Raw genomic sequence first — 13,406 nt, 5'->3', positions numbered from 1 at the left:
GTGTGGTGGTGGGAGATGGGTAGGTATCTGGCTGGACTTGCTCACAGCTCCCTCTGGGGGTAGCCCTGGGGCCCTCCCACCCTGGAGTCCCTGGGGAAGCCCCCTACCTGCAGACAGAGGAGTCCCTAGGAGGCAGCCAGAGGAACCGCTCCCTTTTTCTCCCAGGGCCCAGAGGGAACCCCAGGGGTGGGCTGCACACAGCTTCACTCTCTGCCCCACTCACCCCGGAAACTGCCTGGGTGGAGAGTAAAAGACCGCGCTTAGGGGTATCTGGGGCCTCTCGCCTGCACCCTGAGAGCTGGGTCTCCTATGGGCCTTGGGTCTCTAAATCTGTGGCTGCCGGTGGGGGGTGGGGCCCCAGGCTGACCTGGGCTCTAGTCCCTGACTTGCTCTGCTGTGTGGCCTTGTGCAAGTCACAGTGCCTCTCTGAACCAAAGCTTGGCCATCTGGGAAGAGGCCCACGCCCTCAGGGTTGATGTCGGGTCGCTTGAGCTATTTTGAGGGGTTGTCCTGCACGTATGTGTGCTTGGTAAAGTTCGCCTTCTAAGTCTCAGCCTGCCTGGCTGGGGAGGTGGTGTGGGGGACGTGGGTGAGGAGCAGAGGGGGAGGGGCGTGAGAGGCAGGGTTAGGGCCAGAGGAGTGCGGGGTGGGCGTGACTGTGGGGGTCGGCCCAGGCTTGAACTGAAGGCTCTCCTCAGCGGTCGGATCTCTGTGACCTCAGCTTGTCATGTGCCCTTGTCATGAGGCCTCAGTTTCCTCATCTGTAAAATGACAGGTTTGATATCCCATCTCTTGGGCCTGCCAGCAACACTGCCTCAGGGTCCAACACACAGGTACCTCCTGAAGTTTTCTGTAGGTCCAGCCCCAACGTATTCCAGTATGTTCTAGAACGCAGGCCTCTTGTCCAGGCCTCCCATCCTACAGAGGGGCAGCCTGAGGCCGTAAGAGACTTGACTTTCCTGTTCAGGGCTGGGTAGTGGTGGGGGGCTGGTTTATCAGGCAGCCCTTAGCTGATTGTGATACACGGCTCCTGCCCATTATCTGCCCGCCTGTCCAGCCCTGCTCACTTCTGCTTTGTATCTGATATGAGGAGGGGAGGGCGGAAGCCGAGGGCAACGTTCCAGTCACTCAGAGGTACCTTGCTGCTGGCAGGCGGGGGGTGGGAGGCGATGGGGAGAGAAGAGGGCGGGCGGCCCCCTTCAGAGCCGGAAGTGACGAAACCAAGTGGAGCGGGGAAGGCCCAGGGCTACCTGTGGCCCGCACCCCCTCCCAGCCCAGCAGGTTCGGGGCGCAGACAGCACCAATCATGGCGCTCACCACTAACTTAGTGCTTACTGTGTGCAGGCCCTGGGCTTCCTCACGCTCCTCTGTTTTATCCTCCCAACAACCCTCATATTAGGCCCGTCTTACAGGTGGGAAAACTGTAGCTCAAAGAAGTTAAGTCATTTGCTTAAGACCTCATGGGATTTGAGCCCTGGTCTCTCTGATTCCTGAACTCCATGTTCTTAACTGCCACACCCTCTGGTGAGGTGAGAGGGGAAGGAGAGGATTCAAGCAGTCCCCCACATTTGGCGACTGCTATGCTGTGCCAGGACTGTGCTTCAGACTTTACCGGCTTCATCTAATTTACCTCTCTGTCCTTCCTGTGATGATGGACTCATCTCATCCCTGTTTTCTGGACGGGGAAGTTGAGGCATGGGGAGGTTACGTGGCTTGCCTGAGAGCGCACCCCTGCTGGGTGGGTGATGAAGGATCTAGATCCCAGGGCAGTAATGGCAGAGCCCTGGTCAGGCTTCGGGAACCTCCTGGGGACCCCCTGCTTTTAATCCTCTGTTTCACATCAGAGTCACCTGGGAAAGACTGTTACAAATTGCTAGATCCACGCCACACTCATGATTCAGAATCTCGGGTAGGACCCCAAAGTCTGTCCTTTAACAAACATCTCAGGTGTGATAACGCTGATACGGAAATTCTCAGATGGGGACACTGAGGCCCGTGGAGGTGGGGCTTGGGTATCTCCTGAGGGCTGGGCTAGGGGACCGCGCGGATCCTCAGAAAACCTCCCCGGGTCTCGGGCAGGGCCCCTGACTGCTGTCCTCTTGAACTTCCTGTCTTTCAGAGCCGTGGGCAAGACCTGCCTGCTCATCAGCTACACCACCAATGCCTTCCCTGGAGAGTACATCCCCACCGTGTGAGTTCTACATGTGGGTGGGACGCTCGGTGGCTGGGGAGACACGCATGGACCACCAGGCCCATCCCCCTTTCAGGCACTTCCTGTGTGCCGGGCCTGTGTGGGCACCTCGGGGTCAGGCTCCAGCCAGTCTTGGGCCAGCAGAGCTGCCTGCTGATCCAGAGGGGGAGGTAGCCACCTGTGCCAGGATGAGCGCCCTGGGCTCCCAGAGGGGAGACAGGTGCAGGAGGCAAGCCAGGGAGCGGGGCCTTCAAGCAGGGAGACATGGAAAGCTGGCCTGAGCAGAGTTGGGTGGAAGGGGACTGGGACAGAGGAGGGGAGTGGGTGCAGGAGGAGAGCCTTAACACTGGGAGACTGGAGATGTCAGGGCACATGCTTGTGCAGGGGGATAGGACAGTGCCACCCGAGACCAATCAGGACCCACGCTTGTGTTGGATGTGGAGCAGGGCTGTCACCTGATTTGCAGGTATGGAGGAGTATGTGGGGTGAACAGAAGCACCAGCCCCTCTCTCCTTGATGCTCGGCGGCCCCACTCCCTCACAACAGCACCCAAGGCTCTGTGTGGCCTTCTCCAACCTTCCCTTCTGGCTTCACCACCCAGTTCTTCACTTCTTGTTCTGTTTCTGGCCACCTGGTCACCAAACACACCCTGGACACTTCTACTTCAGGATCTTTGCTCCAGCTGTTCCTTCTGCCTCAAGTGCTTTTCCTTCCTATGCCCATGCATCTAAGACCTCCAGGCCAGCTCCAGCATCCCTCCTCCAGAAAGCCTTTCTGACATAGCCTGCAGAGGTTTCTCACTCCCTAGACAGACTTTATCTGATCTTTTCCATGACCAAGAGTCTACAGAGGGCAGGGAGCCATTTCCAGTTCTTTAAGGGTCTTAGGGTTTTACATGCAGTATAATCTACACATTGTCTTAGAAACAATGTATATGTCTTGAGTTGACCTGAATTGAACTTTATGGAGAGGCCCTAGGAGGATGGATCACAGCTACCATCTCTCAAGGGCCTACTGGGTGCCAGTCCCTGGAAATGTCACACATGTGTGACCTCATTTGATGCTCATGGGAGGAGTTGGGATTATTTTAGTCCCACAGTGTCTGTGGGGGGAGTTGAGGCTCACAGAAGCTAAGGGACCTGCCCTCCAGGGTCACCAGGTGGCCTAGGATCTCTCTATTTCTCCCTGGCACAAGGGGCCAGGCTCCAATTGCCTCGGGGACCCCAGCCCAGGCAGGAGGATGGCAGCTAGGAGAGGGCAGAGAAACCTGGGTAGGAAACCTGGGAAAGCAATTTCTGGCCTGGTTCTGTTCCCAACTCCCCATAGGGGCACCAGTGCCCCTCTTAGCATCAGCCTGTATCTGCCCACTCACCATCCAATACCAAACGTATATCAGCGCCTCCTGGTGCTGAGGGATGGTGGGCTCTAGACCTGGCAGGGAGGCTGGTGTAACATTAGGCCAACCAGCTCCTGTAGAAGGTTGTTGTCACCAGGACTGTCACTGGCACCACCTACTCTCCTGCCTCTGTCTGTCACAGATGGGCTGAAGGGCCCACTTGCTCAAAGACCTTAGGCCAAATGCTTCCCCTTTCTGAGCCTCAGTTTCTCTTTCTTTAAGAAGTGGAGCAGGGCTGGGAGGTGCCAAGTTCCTTGCCCAGGCACCTTCCCTGTGCAGGTAGATGGGAGGTGAGTTCTCTGAGGTGGGGGGACCAGCAGAGGCCAAGGAAGGGAGTCTTAGGAGCTGGGTCAGAGATCAGGGCCTGCTCCCAGGTGGGCCATCCAGGCAGGCTCACAGAGTCCCACACAGGAGGCTCCTGCACTTCGTTTAATGCTCGGAGGCCCCCATCCCCAAATTCTTAATGTTTGAACAAGAGGCCCTACATTTTCATTTTGTGTTGGGCCCTGCCTGGTATGCTGCCAGACCTGCACCCCACCCTTTTTGTCTTCCATACGGAGTCACTTGGCTCTGGACAAGCCCCTAGAGGGGCTCCTGCTTCAAAGTCTGCACTCCTGTGACAGAGAGGGGAAAATAAGCCACCCTGAGCCCTTGACACTGGAGGGTGGGGATAATTGGAGAGAGTAGAATTTGGGGAAACAGGCAGCCTGAGATCTCCAGCAGAGAGATAAAGGTCAGGAGGGCTCTGGGGCTCAGGGTGGCAGGGTTTGCTGGGGCCAGAGGCCTGTGCCACAAGAACCAGATCAGATAAGAGAGAGAACGAGTTCAACTTACTGCCTAGGGTTGGGGGATAAGAGCTCGAAGTCAAAGCCATGTCTCACAGATTGGGAGACTGAAGCCTGCTCTGTGTATGGTCAGGTGCTGGGCATTGGAGATACAAAGACAAGGCAGAAAGACCCTGCTATGGGATGTTCATGACCTAGGGGATCTCCCCCTTACCCTCTCCTTATGAACATTCTCAAAGGGAAGCCCAGGTGAGCTTTCAAATGTAAAAATTAGATAGAGGAATACCTTGCTGAAATTCCCCTCTCAAAACCCATTTCCTACCCACTCCATTTTGGTCCTTGGGGACCAGACATGCCAGCCTCCTCCAGGCCTCTGCACGCACCACTTCCCATCACTCAGTTCCCTGCTGAAGTAGCCCATCCCTGACCCCGGTCTAAACAATCCCTTCCTCCACCCAGGCCTCCTCCATCCCTCCACACCCTGCTGGATAGTCTCCGTTGCCCATCCTGATCTGACTTCTCCTGCTGGGATGGCAGCTCTGTGGGGACAGGGCCCTGGTCCGTCTAGTTCACTAGACTGGCTGCTAGAACAGAGTCGAGCACCTCACTGGCACTCTGTAGTGACTGGACCACCCTGTCTGGCAGAGAGGGTGTGCTCCAGTCTGCCCTGAGAAGGTGCTGGAACTCAGCCACCAGCAGGGAGCTCGGCTCTGCAGGGCTTCTCTCTGGGAAGAACACAAGGAGTTAATTTGGGTCAGATGGGCCAGTATTTGGTTTTCACTTTCCTTTGTAAACTGGCAGTCCAGCCTGGATTCCCACAGACATGATGACACCCAGCCTCCCTAGTGGAGATTCCTGGGGTCCTGCCAAGTTTTCCCACCTGGCCTCACAACTCCCCCTTGCCCCATACTCCTGCCACCAGGTGTGTTAATCCCTCCCTGTGTCCAGCTGGCTCAAGCTTCCTCACTGTTCCTACACAGCCTCTGTCCCCTCCCATCCCATCTGGGACACCCATGCCTCCGCATCTCCTCCAACCACCCGCCTCTCTCACTGGTGGCTCTGTCTCCCAGCTTCCCCTCTGACCCTTCTCCAAGATGTTCCCACCCAGTGGCCAAAAGAACCTTTTCCAAATGCAAAGCTGAGCATGTCACCCCCACCTGGTAAAGGCCTTCGGTGGCTCCCTATTGTCCCAAGGACCGGGCGGCGAATCCTCACAGGGGTCCATGCCTCGCCTGACATATCAATGCTCCCTGGTCCCCAAATCAGCAGCCATGCATGCCTTGTGTTCTTTGTGTTCTGTGAGTCCACCTTCCTTCCCCTGGAGGCTTGGGTGGTGGTCAAGTGATACGCAGGGCCGAGGGCCATTTCATCTGTCCCATGCCCTTCCTCCTCTCCATGGTGGAGGGCTACAGAGCTGAGTGTGTAGCCTAGGGGTGCAGAAAGGGGCCACACAGACTCTGGGTAAAGGCATACCAGCTGTGTGACTGTGGGCAGGTTACCCTAGGGCTCTGAATCCCAGACACAATGTAGAATCCACTTCCTGGGTCCACTGAATGATCTAAGTATAAAGGACCCGGACCAGCATTTGGGACCCCCGGCTGCTCAGCAAACATGGATTCCCTGCCCTCTGCACAGGTCCAGGTCAGCCCCACGTGCTCTGCTGTACTTAGTCTCTCAGTCGTGTCCGACTCTTTGCGACTCCATGGACTATAGTCCACCAAGCTCCTCTGTCCATGGAATTTGCCAGGCAAAAATGCTGGAGTGGGTTGCCATGCCCTCCTCCAGGGGATCTTTCTGACCCAGGGATCGAACCCATGTCTCCTGCACTGCAGGCAGATTCTTTACCATCTGAGCCGCCAGGGAAGCCCAAGAATCCTGGAATGGGTAGCCTTTCCCTTCTCCAAGGGATCTTCCCAACCCAGGGATGGAACCCACATCTCCCACATTGCAGGTGGATTCTTCACCATCTGAGCTGCTAGGGAGCCCCTGCACCTGAGCTCAAACTTCACTGAGCCTCCAGCCATAAACTCACAGTGATGCTTATACCACAGGCTTTTCTGAACTGGGTAACAGGATCTAGTCCCGACTCTGTCACCAACTGCCTGTGAGATCTTGGGCAAGTCCCTTCCTATCTGTGAGCCTCAGTTTCCTCATCTGTAAGATAAGAGTGAGGGTTGGCCACGGTGGAGGTATACATTCCGTTGGTCCTGGCTGCCTGTGGGTCTCTGGAGTAGGGGACTCGGGGGTTGTGGATCATTGTCTCTGCAGGAATTCCTCAGGCTCTGGGGAGGGGCCAGTGAGGGGGCTGTTTCAAGATGAGGTTGCTCAGCTTCTCAGCATCTCCCCATGGGATGGCTTGAAGGTCCTCTCTGCCTGGATCCTCTTAGTGGCCCTAAGAGATGGGGCTTTTCTTTTTTCACAGTGAAGAAAGTAAGGCTCAGAGAAGCTGGATTACTCACCCAGGGTCACACAGCCAGGACAAGGCTTCACAAGGAACTTTCTGCTTTCTTCCCACTCTGGTGGGGGGGTGTCCCCAGGCAAATCCACCCTTCTATGGAGCATTACTCTACTCTCTCTCGCTCACAAATGAGTGCTCAGAAGGAGACCAGATAAAATCCCAGCTCCTGTGCTCCTGAGCTGGCTGGCTTTGGAAAAGTTATTTGACTTCTTGGGGCCTTGATTTCCTCAACTGTCTAAAGGGAATAATTTGAGGTTTTTTTGTCTTGGGTCACATGGGACTTCAAAACCTAAGGTATGAAGGTCCCTAGCCCTCTGCCTGGCCCCAGAGCAAGTGCTTAGTCCTGTGACAGGTCCTACAAATCAGCTCTTTCCCCATCACCATGGCCCCTGAGATCCTAGAGCTGGTTCAGAGAAGATAGATATCCTTGGCTCAAGGAATCTTGGGGGACTTTTTGGTATCAGAATTTCAGACTAGACATTAAAGGAGATAATGTCCCTATATCCTAAGCTCACCCCAAAGGAGTGTTTCTGGTTGAAGCCAAAGAAAACACAGGGACTTCTTTTCCCATCACGCCCTGTGGTGTCTCCCTGAATAGTGCCTTTGGCCTGAAATCCCACAGCAGTATGGGTGGTACCCAGAGCAGACACGGGGCAACTGTTGCTGTTGTTGTCATTTAGCCGCTCAGTCGTGTCTGACTCTTTTGAGACCCCATGGACTGTAGCCCGCCAGGCTCCTCTGTCCGGGGGTTTCCCAGGCAAGAATACTGGAATGCGTTGCCATTTCCTTCTCCAGGAGATCTTCCCAAACCAGTGACTGAACCTCGGTCTCCTGCATTGGCAGGAGGATTCTTTACCACTGAGCCGATACGTGCCAAACGCAATGCAGGCCTCAGTGCAATGAGGAGAAAGCCAAGCCTGATGCCTTTGGGTGCTGAGTTCACCACAGATTACTGAGTGGGGGTGCGGTGGGGGCCCCGACCTGGCTGGGGCTCAGGGAAGGCTTCCTAGAGGAGGTGACCTTGCGATGGGGCTGGAAAAAGGATGAGTAAGAGTCAGCCTGGCACCAGGAAAGAAGAGCAGGAAGCCAGGGGAAGGGCATTTGCAGGAACTTTCCAGGCAGGAGGGAGCAGGGCCATCTGAGGAACTGAAGGCTGGACAAGCACGGGGTATTAAACGCATCAAGTGGCCCACTGTTTTGGTGGAGGGTGCCTGTCACAAGACAGATGTCTTTGAGTTGCTCTGAAGCACTAGGGCTTCTTCAGCCTGTCTCTGAGCAGTGTTCTGGGAGGACTTCATGGAGGAGGTGGCGTCTCAAGTGCTCTGGTTCAGTTTAACTCTGTTCTACCTACACTCACCAGGTGCCAGTCCTGAGACTTCAGAGATAAAGAGACATGGGCCCTGCCCCCATGGACAGCTACATGGCAGGAGAGACGCAGTAATGCCACCTCATAGTCTAGGCAAAGCAGTTGCCTGAGGGAGGGGAAGACAAACTCTTTCCAGGTGGGGGCCAAGGAAAGAGGTAGCCGGGACGTTTCCCCACAGAGGAGGAAGTGCCTGGGCAGGGCTTAGAAGCATGAATGGGAGACGGGGTGATGAGAGCACAGAAGAGCGTTCCCAAGAGAGGCACGGGCAGACAGGGGCACAGGCTGGAGAGCGCGGCAGACCGCGCAACCTGGGAGGGAAGAAACACCTTCGACAAGGAGAGGGTGGGAGGGCATTCCAGTCAGGGGGGCACAGCGTGAACAGACTCAAGGAGGCAGGAAGCCTGAATCTCGCCAGAAACAGAAACAGCTTGGCTGATGTGTGAAGGGAGGAGTAGGGGGACAAGCTGGAGGAGCCTGAGGCCTCAGTGAGCCAGGGCAGGGGACAGGAAGCAGGACCTGTGTGGGTGACCTCAGTGCAGAGAGAGAAGGTGGTGGTCTCTCGCCCACAGGGAAGCTGCGGAAGCAGCTGTGGCACGGGGTAGTGAACACTGGGCATGGAATCAGAACTGGCGTCACACCTGGTTGGGTCACTTGCTCACTGGCTGTGTGGCCTAGGGTCAGTCACTCTACTTCTCTGATCCCAGTTTCTTTTTGCATAGTGTTAGGGACCAGGAATGCCTCTCAGGAATGTGTGTAGCGAGAAATTCTATTGAACTGAACCTTTAAATGGCAACCCACTCCAGTACTCTTGCCTGGAAAATCCCATGGATGGAGGAGCCTGGTAGGCTGCAGTCCATGGGGTCGCTAAGAGTCAGACATGACTGAGCGACTTCACTTTCACTTTTCACTTTCATCCATTGGAGAAGGAAATGGCAACCCACTCCAGTGTTCTTGCCTGAAGAATCCCAGGGACGGGGGAGCCTAGTGGGCTGCTGTCTCTGGGGTCACACAGTCAGACACGACTGAAGCGACTTAGCAGCAGCAGCAGCAGAACCTTTAAAAAAATCTGGAAGCTCATGTGATTGTCCGAGGCCTGTCTGGTGTCAGCAGGGAGAGTTTAGCATGTGCACATCCTTCAGCATGTGCCTTTCCAGTGTGTGCCAATGGCATTTCCTGAAGTCTCCAGTGACTGGCAGCTTTTGGGGTAGGCTGGAAGGCCAGTGAATTAATACCCCAGGATAGCCCTCTGCCAGTGGGAGATGGAGAAGGCGGTAAATACCCTAGCTTGCTGCCTCCTCAGGGGGATGCCCTGTGCTCAGAGGCCCCGGCAAGATGGAGTCCCAGTTCCACCCGCCCCCCAGTAACACCTCAATAGCTTCTGCCCCTCCCTTGGGTCCTGGGATCACTTCCCAAGTAAATTTCATCTCCAGGTTTGCTTCTGGGGGGGCCCAAACTAAGATGGGAATGAGCATTCGTTCAACAAATAATGAGTACCCGCAGGACTTCCCTGGGGGCCCAGTGATAAAGACTTTGCTTTCCAATGCAGGGGGTGCGGGTTCAATCACTGGTTGGGGAACTAAAATCCCATAAACCTCTAGGCCAAAAAAACCACAGTATAAGACAGAAGTAATACTGTTACCAAATTCAATAAAGACTTAGAAAATGGTCCACATAAAAAAATAACTTAAAAAAAATTGGTTGACTAGCTGCAGTGTTCAGCCTCAGAGGTGGGTAAAGTTTATTCTGATTGTGCCTTCAAGAGAATGTTATACAGTCTTGAAAAATCATCTCTTCAAGGGATGTGTGATGTGTGCTGAGTCGCTCAGTCATGTCCAACTCTTTGTGACCCCATGGACTGTAGCCCGCCAGGCTCTTCTGTCCATGGGATTCTCTCCAGGCAAGAATATCAGAGTGGGTTGCCATGCCCTCCTCTAGGGGATCTTCCCAATCCGGGGAAGGAACCCAGGTCTCCTGCATTGCAGGCAGATTCTTTACCAGCTGAGCCATGAGGAAAGCCTAAGAATACTGGAGTGGGCAATCTATCCCTTCTCCAGGGGATCTTCCCGACCCAGGAAGTATAGACAGGGCAGAAAAAGAGTAGAGACAATGTTTTCTTCTTTATGCTCTCCTGCATTTAACATTTTTTTATAATATAATGGATTGGCATTAAAAAATTAAAAATTAACCCAAACTGCAGAGTGCAGTGTGACTTGGGTCCCATTGTAGCCCCTCTCTGGGTCTTGGCCTCCATCACGGAACCAGGGACGGCAAGTCCACAGACTCTGGGGCTGGAGATGGACCCACTGTCTTGTTTTCACAGGTTTGACAACTATTCAGCCAATGTGATGGTGGACAGCAAGCCCGTGAACCTGGGGCTGTGGGACACGGCCGGGCAGGAGGACTATGATCGCCTCCGGCCACTCTCCTACCCGCAGACGGTACACCACCCCACCCCTCCTCGTGGTCCTGGCCTTCATGTCCCTGTTTCCTCCGCCTGGAGTGCCAGCTCGGCCTGGTGAACCCTAACCCTCCCCTTGAGGCGCAGCTCAAGGAGTACCCCCCCTCCATCCGGCTCTGTCTGTCATCACTGTGCCTTCCCGTCTTCCCGTGGGCTCTGGCTCCACCTGGTGCCCAGTGGGTGGGGCAGGCAGACCCCGGACAGGGATCCAAAGGAATCTCGGGATGACCAGCCCCAGGGGAGTGTGGCAGGGGGAGGGGAGATGGGGGCACAGTGGCAGGTGGCTCTGTGGCTTCTCGGCTCTCCCTTCAGGGTGGCAGAGAAAGGGCTGGGACCGGTAAACCGACAGAGGGGTAGTGAGAGCACGGACTCTGGAATTCCAGATGGCACACCCTTTAACCTCCTTGTAAACCTCACTTTCCCTGTCTGTAGAATGGGGTAGCAGCGGCATCGCTACAGTGTAATGTGAGGATTATCCTCTTAGAACAGACCCTGGCCTTTAGGAAGTGTTGGATAAACAAGCAGCAGCCTGCTATAGAGAAGGGAAACAGTGCTCTGCCAGATCCTAAGAGCCTAGCATCGCCTGGGCTGCTCCAGCCCTCAGTGGTTGCCCAGGTGTGAAGGGCCCAGGTTGGACACCTGCAGGCCTCCTCTCACCAGTAACCCTTGCTTTATTCCCCAGGACGTCTTCCTCATCTGCTTCTCCCTTGTCAGCCCAGCCTCCTATGAGAATGTCCGGGCCAAGGTGAGTGGGACGGAGCGGGACCTTAGGGGTTAGGGCAGGCGACCCTGAAGAGGGGAGCATGGCAGGGAGGGACTGGAGACTTTGGCCTGCCTCTGGGCAGCAGAGGATGTGGGCAGAGATGGTTCTCGGTATCAACCATGGCTGGTGGGCGGGGATGAGGGGGGGAACTCGGGTCTCAGAGACATTTGGGATAGTTAACTTTACTCTCTGACCTTGTCCTCTCCTTTCCACACACCCTCATGCCCCCTTCTTTTCTTCTCCCAACTTTGTGCCCCTCGTCTCCCTCCACTCCTTACATGACCCCCTGCACCTGCCCACTGGTCCAGTGGTTCCCCGAGGTGCGGCATCACTGTCCGAGCACACCGATCATCCTGGTAGGCACCAAGTTGGACCTGAGGGATGACAAGGACACCATCGAGAAGCTGAAGGAGAAGAAGCTGGCGCCTATCACCTACCCGCAGGGCCTGGCACTGGCCAAGGAGATTGGTAGGGGGCTTGGCTCAGAGAGGGGAACTCCGACACAGCCTTGTAGTGATTGCACACATAGCCTCCAGGGCCAGACAGTGCATTCCAACCCTGGCTGTGCCAGCTACTAGCTGTGTGGCCCGGGACGAGTCACTTATGCCTGTGTTTCCTTATCAGTGAAATATGGCAATAGAAGTGGTTCTCAGTGGTTGGGAGAATTCAGTGAATTCACACCCGCGAAGCCCCTAGAGAAGCACCGTGCATGGGAAGCACTCTGTGTGGATCACTGTTGGTACTAGTGCAATCCGTAAGCAGATACTGACATGACAGACAGAGCAGGGTTGGAGTCGGGTGTGCTGCGGTTTCTCAGAGGAGCAGTCAACTCAAGCTTGGGTTTTCCGGGAAGGCTTCCTGGAGGGGTTGTTTCAGCTTGGCTTTGAAGGGTGATGCCTTCCCTTCTGCCTCCTCCTCACCCCTCATTCCCCACCCTCCTGGCTTCTCAGCCCAACTCCTCTTTGCTTCCCAGTCACTGGGCCAGAGAAGTGAAGTGACTTCTCAGGGTCACACAGCTGGTAGGTGGCAGAAGCAGGATTTGAACACAGAACCACAAGGCACTGGCGTGGGGGCCTCCTCGTGGTGGCCCAGGGCTGTCTGCACCAGCTATGACTGGTGTGTCTGGCCTCTTCCATGGTGTCCAGGTCTGCTGTCTTTCAGGCCCTGACCTGCCTGCCACCTGGAGACAGGGCACTTGCCCAAGAGCCTGGGACCGCCAGCAGGGTTTGGCCACTGTGAGTTGCAGTCCAGCTGCCCAGGGCTCTCTGTGTCACCACAGGGTCCCTCAGACCCAGGGTTTGGCCCCTGAACTGGTGGGGCCTCCTCCAGCCCCTCCCTCCCTCAACCCTAACCCTCTTCCTTCCGCCGGAACTGGGAGGGCCCTGGGGACTCACATCTCTCCACAGGAAGAGAAACCGCAGCCTCCACCTCCCCTTTCTCATGACTTGCCCAGTGACATGGCCGTCTTTCCCAGGGGGCCTCTGTTGCCGCTTAAACACTGGGTCCTACGTCCCATCCTGGGGGCTCTGACTCCCAGGCTCTCTGGTCTTTCCTCACAGATACTGGGGATTGACCCTGCCTTCTCTTCTTTCTGATCAGTCTGCCTCCCGGACTCCTTCCACCCAAGACAGTGCCTCTGAGCCTGAGACCCTTTCCATTTTAAAGCAGAGGCTTTGGGATAAGATGGGGCCTGGAAGCCTGGATTCTGGTACTAGCTCTGGCACTGTCTGTATGACCTTGGGCCAGGGGCTTCCCTTCTCTGGACCTCAGTTTTTCCATCTGTACAAGCCAGCCTGCACACTCCCTAAAGGTCCTTTCTCTGCCAGAAGGAGATGAGTTGGGGGTCCTGCCATGGCCTCTAGCCAATTTTTCTTGGAGCTGATCCCAGATGAAAGTGGGGCAGGGGCAGTGACTAATGACTTTGAACTTGCCTCAGACTGGCCCAGGCCAAGGGGGAGGACTGGGGGGCCTTCAGGGCTGATGAGACAG

The 13,406-nt window shown here is 55.7% G+C and overlaps 1 protein-coding gene across 1 annotated transcript in view; it reads left to right on the top strand.

The window, feature by feature from the left end:
• Positions 1-2: 2 nt before the first annotated feature.
• Positions 3-13,406, top strand: part of RAC2 (ras-related C3 botulinum toxin substrate 2 (rho family, small GTP binding protein Rac2)) — a gene marked incomplete at its 5' end in the record, with an annotated part of 18,193 nt that continues 4,789 nt past the window's right edge. The window contains 5 exons of the mRNA XM_010860623.1: positions 3-19; positions 2,120-2,191; positions 10,517-10,634; positions 11,337-11,399; positions 11,726-11,885. Coding sequence (XP_010858925.1) covers positions 3-19; positions 2,120-2,191; positions 10,517-10,634; positions 11,337-11,399; positions 11,726-11,885 — 430 coding nt within the window. The remainder of the gene's footprint in view (positions 20-2,119; positions 2,192-10,516; positions 10,635-11,336; positions 11,400-11,725; positions 11,886-13,406) is intronic.

The sequence above is a fragment of the Bison bison genome, unplaced genomic scaffold (genome assembly GCF_000754665.1).
Source record: "Bison bison bison isolate TAMUID 2011002044 unplaced genomic scaffold, Bison_UMD1.0 scf7180017864468, whole genome shotgun sequence".
Lineage (NCBI taxonomy): Eukaryota > Metazoa > Chordata > Mammalia > Artiodactyla > Bovidae > Bison > Bison bison.
The sequence above is the reverse complement of the archived record's forward strand: the minus strand, read 5'-3'. Positions and strand labels throughout refer to the sequence as shown.